General features: G+C 49.3%; 1 protein-coding gene across 2 annotated transcripts in view; it reads right to left on the bottom strand.

Annotated features, from left to right (window-relative positions):
* The window catches only part of Ube2o (ubiquitin conjugating enzyme E2 O), a 42,788-nt gene extending 21,974 nt beyond the window's left edge, over positions 1-20,814 (bottom strand). For both annotated transcript variants that reach the window (XM_041635848.1, XM_041635849.1), the window contains exon 1: positions 20,339-20,814. In XM_041635848.1, the coding sequence (XP_041491782.1) occupies positions 20,339-20,740 (402 nt within the window). In that variant the 5' untranslated portion in view covers positions 20,741-20,814. The remainder of the gene's footprint in view (positions 1-20,338) is intronic.
* Between the last annotated feature and the right edge of the window lie 211 nt (positions 20,815-21,025).

Raw genomic sequence — 21,025 nt, 5'->3', positions numbered from 1 at the left:
TTCAGTCCTAGGGACAGAAGCACGGGCACCAAGTCCTCAAAAGGATGAGGTCCCAGCTTTGAGACTCTGTTCAGGTGGGCCAGACTCCAAGGATGGGAAATGCTGCAAAAGACAGAGATGGAGGAAAGAACTGGACCCAGCCAACTGTTGCCATGGAAGCAAAGATCAGAGTCTGCCAGCATGCAGAGGACAGTGGGAGAGCAGCTTCCTGCAAGAGTGCAGTTTTGGAGGTAGAGTCCTGGTCATGAGTAAGCTATGGCGAAATCGCCACATGCGTACCCTGGTGGGAAGTTGCTAGCCCCAATCTCTGGGACAGCCCTGGGATCTTCTGGGGGGTGTTCCCTCCAGCTTTGTTCCCCACCTGTATAATGTGACCTTAAGGCAGCGTCAGCATCTCTCCCGAGCAACGGAGTCTCGCCTCACTCAGTCAGGGCAGCGGCTTCCTGTGGCCGCGCTCAAAGACGCCGACAGACAGCTAATCGATAAATAGCTCCTCTACAAAGTGCGTTATCCTGCCTCGCCAGGCAGACTTGCCCAAGAAAGGATTCACTCAGCACTGCTATTTTTAAAAATGCAAATATAGTAGGAAGAGACAGTAAAAATAATCCATAAGAGACTCAAACTGAGGCTGTGGGGACTTGGGGGTGGGGGAAGAGGCAGGTTCCATGGAAGATTTGAGGTGCTGACCATCCTACGACAGTCTCACTTCCTGACTGGTCTTGCTTTTGTTCCTCCAGAGAGAACAGGCAGGACTCGACCTACCAGAGCAGCTGTGGAACAGGGCTGCTGTTCACACCCGAGGCCGGCCAGCTGGGCCTCTTTCTCACAGGGAAGCAAGCGCTTGGGAAAGTATAAAAAGCCAAAATCGAGATATAGAGAACAGGTTGTGACAATCGGAACAAGCTCTAAAGTAAGAAAGACACACCACTGTATATAGAATATTTATATTACAATTCACAGCGGTCAATGCCTTGGCTGCCTTCTCCCCTACATAGGCTGGCTCTAGGGTTTGGGAACATGTGTGTGTGTGGGGGGGTGTACATGTGTGGAAAACTGAAGTCTGGAAACTGAAGGCGACCAGGAGGAGCACCAGAGTGACTATGTCTGCAATAGCCCCGTGCGCAAAGACCACAAATCCCCAGCACAGAGGCAGAGAAGAGAGGGCATCTCAGGGGCCTCTTGTGTCTGTCTTTTAAGGGTGGGTGGTGGCCCTGCTTGCAGATCTGTTTGCTAATGCTAAGCCCAAGCCAGATTCCCTCTCTTGCTTTCCCACACGCCCACCCTACCCAAGCCATCTCAGTGTGAACTCGCAGGAAGGCAGGTAATATGCAGAGCCCAACTTACACAAGGCACATGGCAGGAGGCATCTAACTTTACCCTGGCGGTCTCCAAGCCTGAACTCCAAGCTCATGTCTCCTCCCCTAAGCTACTCAATAAGGAAGTCTAGACTCCTGCTGACTGGCTTTCTTTTACTACACTACTCACTCGTTCACAGACTGCTCATTCCTTCAATCAACTACTGGTTGTCTAGGAGGTCAAAAAGCCCTGTCCCAGAACATCTGAGACTAGCCGGGTGGTGGCAGCACACGCCTTTAATTCTTGCACTGCAGAGGCAGGCGGATTTCTGTGAGCTTGAGGCCAGTCTGGTCTACAAGAGCTAGTTCCAGGACAGATTCCAAATCTACAGAGAAACCCTGTCTCGAAAAAGAAAAAACAAAAAACAAACAAAAAACCCAACAAAACAAAAACCACCTGGGACTAGAATGGACTAGTGTAGGGTGGGGAATACTCATCTTCGCCTCAGATGCTACCTCATTAGAAGGGCTTCTCTGACAGTCCTGTCTGGAAGCACTCTCCATGGGATCCCTGCCCCTGGCTTTTCTTTTCCTGACAGCACTTTACAGTCCCTGATTCCGTGTCTGTCTGTCTGTTCATCCAAGTGTGAATCCCATATGGGTAGGCACTATTCCCCATGGCATCCTCAAGCAAGTTCCCAGCACAGGAAGATAAAGCCATGGGGCTGCTAGTGCCACACTGAAGGGAAGCCCTCTGAGACAGGACAGTTCCCAGTGCTGCTGAGAGACCCAGTGTCACAGAAAGGTACACTCACATTCAACACAACACAAGGGTCCCACAGGGTGATATGTGCAGAAGCCTCACTGGTGGGACTGGAGAACCCAGGAAAGAGGGATAGGGTCATGCTTCTTGGAGGACTAGGGCCAAAGAAGAGGAGAAAAAGGAGGTAGGCAAGAAAATGCAGGCAGAGGAAAGGTGTGGGCCTGGAGAGATGGCCCATTGGTTAAGGTTAAAACAATGTGCAATCAAAGGACATGAGTTCAATACAAAAACACACACCGAGGGGCTGGAGAGATGGCTCAGTGGTTAAGAGCACTAGCTGCTCTTCCAGAGGTCCTGAGTTCAATTCCCAGGAACCACATGGTGGCTCACAACCATCTGTAATGAAATCTGGCGCTCTTCTCTGGTATGGGAGCATACATGGAGGCAGAATGTTGTATACATAATAAATAAATAAATAAATAAATAAATAAATAAATAGAAACAAAAGCAGAACCTCTTTCTCAAAGCAACATATCCTTAGATCCAAATAAAAAAAAAAAAAACAACACACCGAGCGGCTCACAATCACCTGTAATTCCAGCTTTAGGATCCAACGCCCTCTTCAGGTCTCTCTGGACACACACACAGAGAAAAACACATGTATACACATAATTAAGAATAAGATAATCCTTTTTTTTTAAAGTGGTCAGGAAGGAAGTTACAGAGGAAAGCTGGGACGGATGAGGGTAGCTCACGGAGGTGGTCTACACAATGTCTACAAAGAATTGGTGCACAGGAGGAGGCTGACATCCATGCCAGTGGTTGCCAGGATTCCCAGGCCGGGAAAGACCAAGCCCAGAGCAGCACCTCGGCTGTCACACAGAGGCCACAGTGGCTTTACACTAGAACCACAAAGACGGGTGAACTGACAGGTCCTAAAAGCCACCTTTTTGATATATGGCTCCCTCTCAGGTAGCCCAGCACTGCTGGGGTGGGAGGCAATCCACAATGGCTGGCCACAGCAGGCATATGAACTTGCACAACACCTCTGGCCAATATCCTGGTCAAATTGTTTGTCTTCTATATTAGTTACTTTTCCACTGCCGTGACAAAACCTTATGACTAAGGCAACTTTTAAAGTGTTTAATCCAGCCCCCAGTTTCAGAGGGTTACAGTCCCTGAGGGCAGAGCAAAGGCATGTCAGAAGGAGCAGCTGAGAGCTAACATCCTGATCCACAAGCAGGAGGCAAAGAGAAAAAACACCCTGGGAATACGGAGGGTCCTCTGAAATATCAGAGCCTGCCCAGTGACACATCTCCACAAAGGCCAGCTAGCAGCCAAGACACACCGGGGAAAGTCGGCCTCTCACCCAAAGCACATAGGCAGGATCCTCTCTTCCATGACCGTCCAGTGCCAAATGACCCGAGAGCACTGCAGTTTCCCAAGTGCTACTGCCTATCAGGCAACAAACAGCCCATCCTGCTGCATAGAGAGGATCACCCACCAAACCTCAGAGGTCACAAGACCATGCCCACGATCCTTCCCTTTCAAGCCAGCACTGGGCCTGGTACACTAGAGCTGGACCGACAGGACACTGGAAGCTTGCACATTGTCCAAGAAGAGCCGTGGACGGTGAGCAGCTCGAGACTTACAACTACAATGCTGTTGCTAGGAAGATTTGGGACTTAATGCTTTCAGCTGCTAAGGGTCTCAAATCTTTAACAGTGTAAGTAAGTAGGAACAGGGTTCCTGCCAAAACCATGGAAGACACCTGCACACAAGCGGTCAAACTCCAAGGACGAATAGGATCCCAGGTTCAAGGCTTAGCAAGTTGGCCAACAAATAACCCACTTCAAAAACAAACAGAAGAGGGAGCTGGAGAGATGGCTCAATGGTTATGAACACAGGCTGATCTTACTGAGGTCTCAAGTTCAGTTCCCAGCACCTATATAGTGGCTCACAACCATCTGTAACCAGTTCCAAGGGATTCAAAGCATATATACAAGACATACATGCAGGCAAATACTCATACATAAAGTAATCTTTTAAAAAGTCAAAAACAGTTTGGAGGTAGTGGTACATGCATTTAATCCCAGCACTGAGGAGGCAGAGGCAGACAGATCTTTGTGAGTTTGAGGCCAGCCTGATCTACAGAGTAAATTCCAGGACTGCCAAGGATACACAAAGAAATTCTGTCTCAAAAAGCAAGCACAAAACTTAAACAGTCACATGTCCAACAAAGACACACAATGGCCAGTCTATCACAGATGTGGGCTGTGGATAAAGTTCTTCAGTTCAAGCCTGGCAGCCTGAGCTTGATGCCCAGAACCCAAGTAAAGGTAGAGAGAGAAAACCAACAGAACAAGTCTGATGGGCAAAATACCAAAGGCAGGGCTGAAAAAAGTTCAGGGATATTGATAGAAATACTTGGGCCCTTAAGTTTTTTATTGAGGGGATTCAAGGCAAGGTTTCTCTGTGTTGCTTTGGAGCCTGTCCTAGAACTAGCTCTTGTATACCAAGCTGGCCTCGATCCACCTGCCTCTGCCTCCCGAGTGTTGGAATTAAACGCATGTGCCACCAATGCCCGGCTCCTTAAGTGTTAAAAAACAAAACAAACAAAAAAACAAACACACACATAAAACTGTTCTAATTCAAACAGTCCTGATTCCCCCACCCCGTCTGTGACACCACAGGCTACTGAGAAAACTCCACCCCAAAAGGGATCCCAGGATTCCCTAAACAGCAGAGCCAGCTCTAACCTGGATCCATCTCAGCAGACTGGCAAAAAGGCCACATTACAGAGAAGAAAGGAAGGAAGCAACATGCCTGAATGGCTCTGAAGGACAGAATCCACAAAGCAGATGGGAACCAAAGAACCATTCAAAAGAACTGTCTGAGCTGGACCCTGGGTTATCCAGATCCAGAGCATAACCCGACAGTGCAGCGCAGTCACATGAAAAACGTCATGCATATGGAGCAGGGGCAAGAGATCTGCAATGGTGTGAGCTCAGAATCCCAGCTACTTAGGAGGCCTAGGCAGGGGGATCTCAGAGTTTGAGCCCAGCATCGTCTACATAGAGAGTTCCAGGACTGCCAGAGCTATATAGACCCTAAAAAGAATAAAGACATTAAACAAAACAAACGCACAAAGAATATAGGAGGGGGCTAGGGCCAGGAATGTGGCTCTATGGGTAGAGTTCTCAGAACTACATAAACCAGGCACTAGGTCACGACGTGAGGACACAGCACCCGAGTATCTCAACACTCAGAAGGTAGAGGAAGGACCAGAAGTTCAAGGTCATGCTCAGCTAGATGTACAAAACCACCACGTAAAATAAGAACAAGAAAACACAAAAATAATCCAGACATACACTCTAGAATATCCATGGGACATATCTGGTCACAGAGCTCATCTCTAGCGAATGGAAACACAGGAACATGGCAAACACGCTCGCTCTTCTGGCTTTTTGGACACTGCCATTTGCATGTGTCTTTTCAGACACAAACATTCGGGTTTCAAGTTAGCCCGACGATTTCAAAAGACTGGAGGAGAGAGTTTGATGGTTTCCACCGGGAAAAACTATCAAATTTCAGCTGGGGCTAGTGGTGGAGCACTTGGCTAGCATGTGATGGCTCTGGGACTGAGCTCCAGCTCAGCGAGTAGAGTTTTAAGGGGCAAACTAGCAGCAGTGCTTCCCCCCCCCCCCCCCACAAACTACTTCAATTGTATTAAGTGGCTTCTAACAACAGTAGGGAAAGGCAAAGTTAGCTGTTCCGTAAGGTCAGGTTATCTGCTCAGCACCTCAGAGGTAACCTTATCTAATCCTCATTCCCAGGTTATTTATTTATTTGCGGACATGGCAATCACAGCTCTGCACATGTCCTCCTGGCTCACTACACCCCTGGTCTAGTCATATGCACGGGGGCTGGATTGTCCCCTAAGCTCAAGATTCTACAGACCAGTTTATCCCAGAGAAGGGCAGTCCAGCACCGGGGTGCAGGAGACAGCCAACTGTACCCCAGCCCTCTAGGTCTGGCATGTCACCCCAAATCTTCACCATCATGCTAGGCAACAGGCATTTTGAGATGCACTGTAAACAGACACTACCTGCTGAGAAGACAGCTAAAATGAACCAAAGGTTTTTAAATGTACCCAGTAATTAAATGGGGGAACTTATCCTAAGCAAATTAAGATAAAGAAGTTAAAAAAAAGTATAATTTGGGGCTGAAGAGATGGCTCAGTGGTTTAAGAGCACTGGTTGCTCTTCCAAAGGACCTGGGTTCAATTCTCAGTACCCACATGGCAGCTCACAACTGTCTGTAACTCCAGTGCCAGGAGCTCTGACACCCTCATATAAGCATACATGCTGGCAAAAGCCCCAGTGTACACTAAACAAATAAATCTTTAAGGAAAAGGTATAATGTGAGAACGTAATAAAGTTGCCCCCTTCTTTAAACTGTAAAACCGTCAGAACAGGCCCGAGGAGACAGACCAGAGAGTCAGCGCCTCTCTAGGGGCACTGCATGCATCAGCAGAACCATCAAGATGGTTTTCTAGGACTGGGTGGGCGGCTCCATCAGTAGTGTGCCTACCAAACAAGCATGGAAACTGGAGTTCACATTCCACCGCTCACAAGATCAACCTAGTTCAATCAGTCAGAAACCTGTCTGGAACATAAGGCAGAAAATGATTTGAAGACATAAGATGACCTTCGATTCTACATGTACATGCTCCTGACCTCATACATACATGCACACACCACACACACATATACACACATACAAACATTACTTTTTTTGAAACAGAAAGACTTTCTGACACACATACCCTTTGTTATGAACCTCCATCTCAGGAGCACTATGGAAAAAGAAAGACCCAAAGGGGCTCCTGAAAAAGAGCACAGTCACTTCATCTAACCTGTGCCAAGTGCTGGGTTTACACGCTTGAGAAACACGGACCCACTGCACCCGACTAGAGCAAAGGTCCTGCACACTGCAACAGCCCTTCAGAAGGGAACTTGAGCAGGAATGCCACAAACGCCTACTAAAGAAACAAGGGAGGAAACCAAGATACTTCAGAACACATCGATGTGCTGGCCTACAGCAGGAGCACAGATGAAGGGAATCCTTGCAAGCGGTCAAGGTCGGACCCTGACGGGGGTAGAGGGTGACTTCAGAAGCTGAGCGCTAGTCTGCGACGTCATCCAGTAGGGGTAAACTGCACTAAAGCAAAACCGTCAGTGCAAGCGGCCATACTCTCTAGAACATTCATCAACAGTGAGGAGGTTAAGTGACTTCCAGGTTTCCAAGGCTGGAACAGAAGCATAAGGTGCTGCAAACTTGGCCCCTCTCAGCACGTGCTAATAGGTCCTTTGGAACCTTATCCCTTTGCACAGCTTTGCTAAGTGCTAGGAGTTAGCATGACAGATTTTTCTAAACAGAAATATGTATATACTTATAAAAGATTAAAATAAACATTCACTGAAATATAAAACAGCAGTTATCTAAGTGACTACATTATAGAAGACCCCAAGTCTATGGGGGTTCTTGGATTTTGGGGGGAGTACAGATTGGGCATCCTTACCCAAAAGTTTGAAATGCTCTAAAATCTGAAACACGAATATTATCCTAAAAAGGCTTGGATTTAGGAGTGGAGAGGTGGCTGCTCTTCCAGAGGCCATGGGTTTAATTCCAAGCATGAATATAAGCTCACAACCTTCTACAACTCCAGCCCAGACAGAGCATCTGATGTCCTCTTCTGATATCTGCACACTCCAGACACACTCATGGTACACAGACAAGCATGCACATGGCAGCTCACAACCCTCTATACAACTCCAGCCCAGAGGATCTGACGTCGTCTTCTGATATCTACAGGCACCAGGCACACACATGGTATAAAGACATACAAGCAAAACACTCATCAACATAAAATAAATATTTTAAAAACTGAAAATATAAACATATAAAATTATGCTGGCATCGTGGTGCACACTTTTAATTACAGTACTTGAGAGGCAGAGGCAGGGGGATTCCTTTGAGTTTGAGACCAGTCTACTACATAGAAAGTTCCAAGCCAGCGGGCTACACAGAGAAACCTTGTCTCAAAAACAAAAACTAAAAGATGGGGAAAAGAAATAAAGAAAAACACCCAATGTTGACCTCTAGCTTCCCCATACATGCAGCACACCCAAGCACACACATGCACACACAGAGAACAGAATCTCCCCACATTGGTCTTCTGTGCACATTATTCTCCTGAAGGAACATAAACAGCAGAGCCTGATCCCTGTTGCTCTTCCAGAACCTCACAGTAGGTAACCGTATGTTTACAGTGAACATACAGTGAACCTGACCAGAGACCAGAAGAGGGAATCAAATCCCCTTGGAGCTGGAGTCACAGGATAAAATCTACTTTTATAAAAGGTTTCTCTAAAAGTTAAAAAACCTTTGAGAGGTTTAGGGAGTTTGATAGAGACCAGGTCCTGGCAGGATGGTGGTAAGGCTGAGATGGCCAGTGCCATCTGTGTGACTCTGGGAAGGCACACAATGCTATTGTTACTTCAATATTTTACAATAATTAAAACAGAAGAAAATGGTACCTCATCTCTCCCGGGATCTTCTGAAACCCTGGCATAACTATGACCACTGTTATGCTGTTCCCCATCTCCCAGCACACCAGCCTCAGCTGTGTGCCAGGCAGGTACCTGTTACTCCCCAGATGCCTTTCATGGATGCCATCTGACAGACCTTCCAATGGCTCTCCCTCTCCCCCACTGCTCACTCTCATTTGAAGCTTAACACTGTCTGAGGTTCTCACTGGGGAGTTAGGCCTAACGTTAAAGAGCATCAGTTAAGCTGACCTTGGAAAGCCTTTCCAGTCTATTTTGAGTCAACACAGGCTCTCTTCTCTGGATTCTGATGAAGGCGCTAGTTCACAGTTGGGGTCATTTTGTTCTAAAATCCAGCATATTCAACACTCCATTCCTGGCGCGCATGCAAAGTCATGCCCGTGAAATGTCCTAAGAGAGCTCATCTGCACTGCAGAAGTTTCCTGTCTGCACACTCTCCACTGCCAGGTCATCTACTGCTCATCTGCCTTGGATCTGTCACCCAGAGACCTGCATGCCACAAAGCAAACATGCTGCAAAGTCTTCTAAGGGGCAGCTACTGGGGAGCTTGGGGACACTGCCCAGATTTAACCTGACCTCTTTTAGGTTAGACTCGCGACACTGACTCAGACTTGTCCTCATTTGTAAATGGTTCATTTGGGCTCGGGAAAGAAGGCTTAAGGAAGTGAACAGAATAGTGAGGAGGCAGAGGCAGGCTGATCTCTGAGTTCAAGGCCAGCCTGGTCTACAGAGCTAGTCTCCAAAGCCACACAGATAGACCCTGTCTCACAGAGAAACAGTGTCCCAAAAAACCAAAATCAGAAAGTGAACAAGGAGCTGGAGATGGCTCTTTGGTTTAGAGAACTTCTGCTTTTCAAGAGGGCCCTGGTTGATTCCTGTCCATATCTCCAGGTCCAGGATCTAATCTCTCAGAGTACCAGGAAAACAGGTGGTGCACAGACATGCATACAACCAAAACACAGACATAAAGAAATAATTAAAAGAACCAGCATCTCTTAGCAGCACACTCTCCTTCTATTCTTTTTCTTTTTAAATTTATTTATTATGTATATAGTGTTCTGGAGACCAGATCTCATTATAGATGGGTGTGAGCCATCATGTGGTTGCTGGGAATTGAACTCAGGACCTCGGGAACAGCAGTCAGTTCTCTTAACCTCTGAGCCATCTCTTTAGCCCCTCTCCTTCTATTCTACCTCTAGCTCAATTCTCTAAACACAGTCCCAGTGTCTGTGAGATACCTTTAGGAAGCCGGAGACCAAAACTTCTAACATGTCAGGTGGTGGTGGCGCACACCTTTAATCCTTTAATCCCAGCACTCAGGAGGCAGAGGCAGAGGCAGGCGGATCTCTGAGTTCGAGGCCAGCCTGGTCTATAGAGTGAGTTTCAGGACAGGCTCCAAAGCTAGAGAAACCCTGTCTTGAAAAACCAAAACAAACAAACAAAACAAAAAGTGAACCTCGGAACCCACAGGGCTTTGAAGGACCCACACGCCACCAGTGTGAGTCACAGGGCAGGCCCAGCTAACAGGAGCATCATTGGAGCTGGTTAGACTGACTGAGCAATTGGCACAGGAGAGGCCCCTCTGTGGGCAGGTGCATCTGTGCAGAGCTAGCCTAGGCAATGTTCACGCACGCTCCCCTCATGCCCTCCGCCACCGCCACCGCCACCCTGAGAACTGTGGTGGTCCTACCCATTTAACAGTTTCCAACTTCTTCCAAGCAGCAGGCCTGCCATAATCACTACAACTGCAGGCTGTGCTGAAACTCCTCCCCCAGAGTGTGTGCGGCTGCACACAAGACCGGAGCCGGCCACAAAGGAGTCACACTGATCAGGGAGGAAACACACACAAGTTACTAAAACTTAGTTACTACAGGCACAGAAATACCAGGTGTGTGCAGGTCATTCTGAACAGTGCTGCTGAGAGGCCCAGAAGGTGACTCAGACCAGTGACAAACAGGTGGCTTTCCCCAATGTGACCTCTTCAGTTCTCACCCAGCCTGTTCTGGAAAGCTCTGTCCTAGCCCTCTAAACGTGTACTCTGCCTGCAAGCCTTGTGATGGAAGCAGCCAGAATAGTAAACTACAATATGGCATCTTATGACTAATCTGCTCCTAGTATTAGGATACTCACGTGGGTTGGTCCTGGAGTAATTCTTCACAGTGCTTTCAAAGGAGCCCCGCTTGGGCAACAAATGACATGATCAATGTGCCAACCAAGAGTAGAGAAGGGCTGGCATGAGGGGCAGGTAAGGGACCCACAGCTCCAGAATCACGAGACATCTGAAGATGGGGGGGGGGGTATCTACAGAGATAGCTCAGCAACAGAGTGCCCAGTTTGTACAAGGCACCAGGTTCAAGTTCCAGCACCACAAAAAGAGAGAGAGAGAGAGAGAAAATAAATGACAAATACTGGAAGACTCTCTCATGAGTTGGAAGAGTAAACACTGGTCCTCGGGTTTCCCCAGAATCCACATCTACAGCTCCTTTGCTATCCTTGCTTCAAGAAGAAATGCCAGTGAGCCCTGGGCATTAGAGGTACTTGTGAACTGGGGAAAAGCTGTCAGACTGGCTGTAGACAACTGGGAAGGCAGGACAGGCACCTCAGACAGGGACAAGCTGGTCTGGGAGTGTACATAGTCACCTGCAGGTCACCCTGAAGGTGTCTGGGCTGGAGGAGAGCCTGGAGACAGGGAGAGGCGGAGATGTAGCTCTAGCCCAGGAAAGGAACTGTAGGGAAGAACTGAGCGAGCAGGCCTGTAGGATTAACTGCTCCAAAAACTGACAAAGGACTAGGGCAGATTCAAGAGTCAGTTCAAGGCCAGCATCAGAGTCACGAGAGGATACAGCGAGAGGACCCACCTAGCATGCACGAGGCTATGGCTTCAATTACAAGTAAACAAGGAGTAGGGAATAAAGGAAACACAAACACATAAAACAAAGGACAGCTCAACGAGACACTGACAGCAAAGGGGAAAGAACTGGGATTGAGGGGGACTTTTTATTGGTGGCAATGTTCTCAGTGCCAAAAGTTGTGAGCCTCAGCACTGAGAGTGCACTGCCACCACCGTATCTGTGCCTAACTCAGGAGTGGCTCCCAAGGAAACATTTTCATACACACAGATGAAGCCAGATGGCAGAGTAACAACAGCTGCTGACTCACGGTGGCTGGCGATTAGTAATCAGTGGTCTAGTCTTTCAGCTCTTCTGGATGTCTGAAATGTTTTCATATTAAAAAGTTGGGGGGTGGTGTTTTTAATCCCTCAGACTTGGGGGAGGAGAAGGCAGTCACATCACAAACTTCACACCCGGTACAAAGTCTGAGGTGCTAGATGGCTTGACAGGGCTTTTCAGCAGGAAGCTAGGAAGGCGATGCCCATGTGGCGTTTCATCCAGAGGCAGGTACCAGATGCATTCAAAACCCAGGAAGAAAGAGGTTGACGAAGGCCTTGGAGGAAGAAAAGTCATATACAATGAGAGCGCACAGAAGGCTCCAAGGGCAAGGTCGGGGGCTGTGTGTGGACAGTTCACAGGCCTAAAGGAGGATAATGACTAAGACAGCAAATGTGACCAGGAACTCCCTAGTCACCTACGGTCTCTGGGGAGCCATCACATCCAGCGTGATAAACCAGATGGAAGGTCTCGAGAGATGGGAGAGACAACCAATTCCACCAGCAAAAATTAAGGACTGGGATGCCCCAGAAGCAGGAAGAGCTTTTCCTCCCTGGCTAGAAGATGATGTCATCAACCTTCAGTGCCCTTAAAGTCCCTTAAGTCATTAAGCAGAGGCAGACAAATATGAGATGCTTCCAGCAGCACATATGCCAAGCCTGGCCCTCTAGGAGAGATGCATAGGTGTGCCTGTAAGCGTCCCACCTGCCTTCAGGGGCCAACAGTCGAACCAGGGGAGAAAGCCATCAAGGCTGCTTCAGCAAGCCTGCATACCGCAGCAGTGGCTCTCACAAAAGGCTCAGAGATGAGACAGGCACAAAGTCTGCCAGAAGCCAGGCTCTTGCTGCAGTATGCAAATGAAGGACGCTCTCTTTGAGGGAGCCTGCAGGAAATCTGTCGGTGCTAGCTGTGTTTTCGTCTTTCTGGGTGTTGGGTAGCGCTGACTGACTGGCTCTCCCTCAACCCCCAAGAATGACTCAGTATCTTCATATTTTTTTTAAACCTTTAAATTGCCATAGTCAGACTTTCCCAGATGTGGCCACGTTATCAGGTTGAACCAAAAATGACACAGCAAGTGTCTCAGTCCCTTGACCCAGCTGCAGAACAGTAAACGCTGCTGCTGCAGTCCTCCAAACAGGCAAAAGAAAAAACACCCGAAAATGCCCCAGTCATATAGATAACCAACCAGATTGAATCCCTAAATGGTAGCCATTCCATATTTACTGCTGACTGGGTCCTTGTGAGGAACATAACATTTGTCTACTGTGTGTGAGAGGTCAGACGGAAGACCAAAGGTAGGAGGAGGTCTACTAAATCAGAGAAAGTTGCTTTGAATTATACTCCCCTGGAAGAATATAGCACAATTTGTCTAGGACTCTGGGCAACCTGGCCACACATGACCAACGGGTCATTCAACACAGTCCCTCTGAGCTGAAGAGCAAAACCCTAGAATAGACAAACTCAGACAGCAATTAAGGTAAATCAATTTTATTCTGAGCTACAAAAAAATTTCCAGTAAGCCCTTGGTTCTTCCCTGTCTTAGAGTCCCACATCAGGTGGTTCCTAACCTAACAGACCCATGGAGCAGGCTGAGATGTCAGATACAGGGGGTCCTAAAGAGGCTCCAGGCCTGCAGTGCTGAAATCTTGTCCCTGAACCCAGCTGGAGGCAGGGCCTGGGGGAGGAGCTCCTAGTGAGTAAGCACAGAGCCCATCATCTGGAAGGCTCTCTAACCCTTCCTAAGTGCTGCTTTCCCACCGTAAAGTGTCCCACCTCACCCCAAGCCAGGCTAGTCACAGGCAGGGACTCTCAAAGTTTCCATGGACCAAAACAGGAGTTCAGATCCTACTGTCCTGGGAGAAGCCACAGCAATTGCCCTGACTCCCACTATGGGGACCAGCAGGGACAGCTGACACAGATCATGTGCCCATGCCATTCAGTTAAACATGATAACTGCATTCCTTTTAAAAATGTGGGCCCCAAAGAGGTTCTAGAGGATTCCATGAAGCCCAGTACTGTGTAAAAGAGTAAAAGACAGAGTTCTTGATTAAACAGGAAAATGAAAAAGATAAAAGCAGGGTTTAGTACCAGGCAGTGGTGGCACATGCCTTTACTCCCGGCAGGGAACACTGAAACACCTTCCATGCTCTAAAGCAGAACACAGGACAGATGGAAGGCAAGGAAGTGATAGGGACCTCTGCCTCTCCAAGGAATCCTTCCTGCCCTGATTCCTGAGTCAGCGTTCCCAGAAGTAGGATGAGGGTGGCAACAACAGAGGGGGCAGCAGGTCAGGTTGGAGTCCCATTGTTGATGGTTTTCAGGGGATAAGGAGGTGCCAACTACTGAGGGTCCCCCCCATTTGCTCTAGGTGGCACTGAGTGCTGGACTGAGTCGGGCCAGTGCTGTATTCATTTAACATTCTAGGGAACTCAAGGGCTCCCCTGAAATACAGAGTATTTGTCATGGTTCTGAGGATGACTGAGAGATGAGAGAAGCCATGTGCTCACAGTGGCATATGGGTTGCACCCCCTACTTTGTTCACCTGGGGCCCCTCCCTATCCCACTAAGGCTTTCCATATTCAGCAACTGGAGGGCTGTATCAACCCCAGTTTATGGTTTCTGTATGTACACAGGGTAGATGAATCCTAAACCTTTATAGTCTTAGGTAAGCACACTGCCATTTCCTTCAGCCTGTTTTCAGGTCCCTGCACTTAGCCCTCCTGAGTCAGCAGCAGCATCTCATTTAGACCCGTGCTGTGAGCACTGTGTAACGCACTGAGCGCCTGGTGCACAACAGGGCAGTTCTGAGCTGTGATCCTTCTAATCCCTGGGGTTTATCCTTATCACCTATCTTCTGGGATCTTCCAAAGAGATCTTCCAGTCAAGTTGGAGCGCACCTTTAAACCATAGCATTTGGGAGGCAGAGTCAGTGGATCACAGTAAGTTGGAGCCCAGGCTGGTCTACATACTTACACACTAAATTCCAGTCTACATAGTGAGACTATGCCTCAAAAAATCCTACTCTGCTGTTGACAAAAATGATGATGACGCTGTCCTCCAGATTTGGAGAAGCATTCAGTCAGCTGTATACCCACAGATCTGTTCTGGCTGCTCCTGGAAGTAGGCAGGTACCACTTCAATCGAGCATTACTTGCATTACTAAATTTCTCCCCCACCCCCCTTTGGTTTTTCACGACAGGGCTTCTCTATGCATCCCTGGCACTAGCTCTGCAGACTAGATTGACCTCAAACTCAGAGATCTGCCTGCTTCTGCCTCCCAAGGGCTGGGATTAAATGCATGTGCCACCACCTGCCCAGCTAAATTTCTTCTAAAGTCACGAAGTTGAGATTTCATGAGCACTGAAGAAAAGGGCTCCTGAAGTCAGTCACTTACCACAGTCACTCATGACACAAGAATGAGGAATCCCATGCCACTGAAACAAGCCTTCCCAGGGGCCTCTCTTCTTTAGCACTATCCTGGGACCCAGAGAGGTGACATCCCACGTATCAGAATAGGATCAAGTGGTTGCCCCAGGAGAGCAAGGCTACGCTTCTGAGCACTCCACCAGTGCAGGCTCATTTCAGAGGCTAGAGAATCATCTCATTTTCCACCAAAGAGATGAGGCAATGACTTAGCCAAGGTCAATCAGAGCAGGTGCTAGCCAGAGGAACACCCAAGGGTTTTGTCTTCCAACTGAAATACAAAAACACACTTCCCTCTCTGGTCAAAGTGCCTTTGAGTCAGGCAATTAGCAGGGAGACACAATTGTGGCCTCAAGGCCAAGGAGTTTGAAGAGGGAAAATCAAGGGACAGAATAAACTCACAGGACAGCTGTTAAGAGTCTCCAAGCTGTGATCCTATCTGAAGAGAATGCAATTTAGAAGCACTTAGTCCTGCGCCTTTGTTTTAACCTTACATAACTCTTTCCTATTACATCACTAAGAACAATTTCTTTTAATGGGCCTCCGTACCTGGACAAGTGAGACAAACTTCTTGGGCTATGATGCTACACCTAAATAGCTTTCCCCATGGAAATGCTGGCCTGAGTAGGAACCAAAAATAAACTGCAAAGCAAATTCCGGAGGGACCTGTCATCAGGGAGTACACACCCCACACACAGCCTCACAAAAGCAATGTAATAGCAGGCAGCTTGAACTTAGAGACACCACGTCTCAAATCTTGGAGACACTAAATGTTTTGGCGACTTAAAAGACGATGTACAAGAGGTGGGAAAGCAACAATGGGCGTGGTGGCACACACCTGCCTGCACCCAGCACTTGGGAGGCAGAGGAATGAGAAGAGTGAGAAGTACAAAGTCAGTCTCTGCTACAAGGTGAGTTTGAGGGTAACATGGTGACATGAGACCCTACTGAGGGAGGGAAAGCAGCAAGGAGGGGAGGAGAACGGGGAAGAGAAAGGGAAAAGCTGAAGGAATCTTGAGCTGACTGACAGCAGTTGGGCTCTTTCTTCCTAGGCCTGCTCCGTCCCAGCACACAGGTGACAGCGGGGAGGACCTGAAGGGGCTGGCAGCTGTTGGCTTTCCTTCAGAAGGGTGCTCACTGGTGTGATGGGAAAGGGCAACCCCCAGAGAACAGGAGGGAAGTTCTGCACTGGCCAGGAAGTTGGGGAGAAGACTCTAGCTGTCTTCTTTAAGTTTGTTTCCAGGTGGTGGGGAGGTGGAGGTGTGTGTGTGTGTGTTTGTTCTTTTGTTTTTCGAAACAGGGTTTCTCCAGTAGCTTTGGAGCCTGTCCTGGAACTTCTGTAGACTAGGCTGGCCTTGAACTCACAGAGATCCGCCTGTCTCTGCCTCCGGAGTGCTGGGATGGAGTGCTGGGATGAAAGGAAATACAACTGCCGGCGTTTTTGGAACTATGTAGTTCAGGCTGTTGTGAGTTCACTATGTAAAGCAAGCTGGCCTGGAACTCGGATGAAGAGGGCTAGGATTAAAGGTGTGCACAGATGAGTGTGCTAGCACTAAAGGTGTGCACAACCCACCTGGCTGTTCTAAAGAAGCTTAATCTAAACTGCTAGGAACTTCAGGAACACAACCACAAATTCCATGCTTCACGGAAGCAGCTTTATTGCCGCTGCTCATTTACATGGAGGACACAGGAAGAGGAGGGCTTGCCTATCTCGTCATCTTTCTTTCTAAATACGTTCACTAGAAACTTACATTTAGAGAAAAGTATTAGGGCTGGAGAGATGGCTCAGCAATTAAAGAGTGTTTGCTGCTCTTCCAGGACCCAAGTTCAGTTCCCAGTACCCATGTTAGGGAGTTAACATAACGCTACAAAGACATATATACCTACACATAATTAAAAATAAAAACAAATCCTTTTTAAGAGAGGGAGGTATTAAGTCAGGCATGGCAGAACACACTGAAATCCCAGCTATTTAGGAAGCTGAGGCAGAAGGGTGAGTTACTGGCCAGCATGGCTATAATAAAATGTCTTAGCAGCCTGGGTGACGGTGAGACCCAGGGGAGGGACATTAGTATTAAGTCTCATTCATATTATCCTACTAAACATGTAAACTACAAAAATACTGCCCAGGGTATAAGGAATACTCCAAACAGACACAGTTAAAACTACTCTAGTAACTATCAACTTAAAAAAAAAAAAAAAAAAAACAACCGGGCAGCGGGGGCACATGCTTTTAATCCCAGCATTCAGGAAGCAGAGGCAGGTGGATCTCTGTGAGCTTGAGCCCAGCCTGATTTAAATAGTAAGTTCTAGGCTAATCTGATCTAGAGAGTTCCAGGACAGCCAGAGCTACATAGAGAATTTGTCTCTGAAAACCAACCAACAGATAACGAAAAACCCAAAAACAAAAGACTGAGTATAGTGTGTATCTTTAATTCCAGTACTTGAGAGGCAGAGTCAGGCAGATCTGATGTGAGGCCAGCCTGGACTACATAGTGAGTTCCAGGACAGCCAAGGCTACCCAGAGAAATCCAGCCATTTTATTCTGCCAATAACATAAGCAGATTCATGACGAGCAGAAATCAAGACACTGACCACTGAGACCTTTCTTTTCAGTCACCCTGATGTTAGACTGGATGAGACGGGGGAGGGGAGTGCAGCAAGATCCAGGACCCACTCCTGTCACGCGTGTCTGCAGCTTACGGGGACAGAGAGCTGCCACCCTCCCCAAAACATCTGTTCTCTAGTCCTTAGCAACAGGAGTCCTACACGGCAGTGGACACTCACAGACCACCATTCCTTGGACTCCCTTTGTTGGAAACTACAAAATTTGCAACAGTAGAGGAAATACCACCAGAGCTGTAGGATGGGCTCCAATGCACTCAAACCAAGTCACAGAGGGAATCTTCAAAACCTACCAAAACAGAGGTTGCCAGGCGGGGTTGCACACACACCTTTAATCCCAGCACTTTAATCCCAGGCAGAGGCAGAGGCAGAGGCAGGGGGATCTCTGTGAGCTCAAGGCCAGCCTGGTCTACAGAGCTAGTTCTAGGACAGTTAGGGTTAGGGTTACGTAGAAAAACCCTGTCTCAACCCACTCCCTCCAAAAGTTTTTTCTATGTAACTCCAAAATAGGCTCCTCAGGTCCAAAGCCATGATGAACGGAAACTACTGACATCAACGGCAGAGCCAGGTGGGCAGAGCGAGGCCGAGCTCCCTGAGCTAGGGCTGGAGTCACAAACCTCCGGAGAAGCTGGGAGACGGACGCATTTCTGAAACTTCCAGGAAACCACTGGCAACACACCACAGAGGAAAGCAGCAACTCCTTTTCCCCGACACAACACTGATAGTTTTTAATAGCCATTCCGCTTCAAAACGGACTATTTTCCAAATATTTTTGCAAACGAACTGTTTTCTTAAGAACCAAGAAGCTGTGGCCTGATTTACATTTTTCTGAGGAGAAGCTGAGGTGTGTGGATTTGGGATGCACAATCATTAAAGAAAAAGAGATGCTGGCATCAGCGATCACTCCCGTACAAGAACTAGAACTCAGGAGTCAGACTTTGTCCTCGCTGGTCTCCTGCCGTCCTACGTCTCCGCAGTGTCTCCCTTTTTAGCCTGGCATGGAATCATACTCTTCTGTTGCCTTTTTCTCCAAGTAGGAAAATCCCAGATTTTTCTTTTTACTTTTTGTTTTTTGAGACGGGGTCTCATTATGTAGTTCTGGCGGTCTAAAGCTGGCCTCAAACTCAAGAGATCCTGCTGCCTCGGCCTCCAGAATGCTGGGGATTAAAGGTGTCTGCCACCACACCCATCCCTAGATTAACTACTTTTTTTGTAGCTTTGGAGCCTGTCCTGGAACTAGCTCTTGTAGACCAGGCTGGCGTTGAACTCAGAGATCCACCTGCCTCGGCCTCCCAAATGCTGGGATTAAGGGCATGCCACACCGCCTGGCCCTAGAACTTCCAAAGAGCCTCCCATGATGGGTTTGGTGGTGTGGCTTCTTTAATCCTCCATATTGGACAAGCTGAGGTGGGAAAACCACAATTTTCCAGGCCAGCCTGGGCAACTTGGCATTATTTACTCTCAAAATAAAGTAAAATGGGTCGAGGGTGTAGCTCTGCAGAAAAGCACGGGTCAAGTTTCTGGGTCCACTCCTTAGCACTGCAAAAATTAATGAGTGAATTAACAGCACCCCCCAAAATCAGACTTCTCACCTTCCGGGGGACCTAAAATGAGGCAAGCCTGATTCATGCTTAGAAAGGTGTCCTCATGTGGCAGGGAGAGCTGAGGGATAAGTGTTTGAGAGAGACTCCCTGAAGAAAATTACTCTCAGGAAAACAGGCCTCCTCCGGCCAACCTTGGTTTAAGGTTTATGATGACAGACCTCTCCCGTTTGCCACACTGTGGGAGAGTGTGATATGTGCCTACCAGCTCCAGGGTGGTTCCTCTCCTCTACCCACGGCTGCACAGGAAGGACACCCCACCCCAAGGAGTCCAAAGACACCAAGTTGCAGCTGCCACCATCTCCCCCAGCACTATGAATATCATGGCTCTGGACTGTTCATCGCTTCCCTCAAAGTTCTCCGCAGCGATTCAAAGGAGGTAGCGGGGTTAAAAAAAAAAAAAAAAGACGCCGGCCGCTTCCCCACCATGCATTCCGGCAGCATCTGCTCAACTTCTTGGGTTTTCACCTCGATCTTTGTTTTGGAATGCCCACAGCCAAACCTTCCCCGGCACGGCCTTCCCTTCTGGAAGCACAATGCAGCATGAAGCTGAGGGGGTTTTTGGTGGGGGAAGAGGGAGGGTGTCAGCAAAACGCCGCACTAGTGCAATGCCGAGAGCGTCTCGGTGCCTGAGGCGGTCCCCACCGGCATCCGTGTACGTCCATCAACCCGAGGCCCACACCACAGCCGAGCATCGCTCGCCAGGCCCCTCCCCGCGCCCCGAGCCGGGAACCCTGCCGGCGTGCGCGCCCAGGCCGGTGCGATGACGGTGCACCGAGTGCTGAGACGGCGCTCCCCAACCTGCCCTCCCGGCCACCCCGGCCCGCCTCACCTTGGTCTCCTTTACGTGCTGCTTGACGCCCTCCGGGTACCACTGGACGCGCACGTAGCCGCGCCGCAGCGGGCTGGCCCGGCCCTCCTCGTGGCCCGCGCCCCCGGCCTCGGAGCAGCCCGAGCTGCCGCGGCCGTCCTCCTCGCCCTCCGAGTCCGAGTCCTCGCCGTGGATAAGGCGCACCAGCCCGAAGTGCACCGAGCCGCGGTAACGGCCCGACACCAGGTCGTGAGAGAACAGTAGGCGCTGCGAGCCCGCTTCGGGGCCGGATTCGGAGGACGGCCCTGAGGCCGAGTCCGTGGCGGGCGCGGGCGGCGGGGCGGCGGCGGGGGCTGCGGCCGGGGTCGGGGCGGCGGCCGGGGCCTGGGCGGGCGCGGGCGCAGACGCTGCGGGATCCGCCATAACTGCTCTGCGCGAGTCTCGGGCGGCGGCGGCGGCGGCAGCGGCGGCAGCGGCGGCAGCAGCCTAAGCGCGGGGAGGCGGGGCCGGAGGCGCGGGGGCGGGGCCAAGCGCGCTGACGTGGCCCTGCGTGCCGCCGTCGTTAGGGCGCTGGGATGCTGTTGCTAGGAGCCGCCTCCCGGTCGCTAGGGGACGCTGAAGATGCTTGGGGGGGGGGGGGGGCGGAAGGACTGCCGCGGGGCGTGGCAGGGCAGCCGGCAATGAAGAGGCTGGATCTGGGGTGGAAGG

This window comes from Microtus oregoni, unplaced genomic scaffold (assembly GCF_018167655.1).
Source record: "Microtus oregoni isolate MIOR12 unplaced genomic scaffold, Mior012 000048F_ref0000485, whole genome shotgun sequence".
NCBI lineage: Eukaryota > Metazoa > Chordata > Mammalia > Rodentia > Cricetidae > Microtus > Microtus oregoni.
Note: the sequence above shows the minus strand (reverse complement) of the source record. Positions and strands in the feature narration are given on the sequence as shown.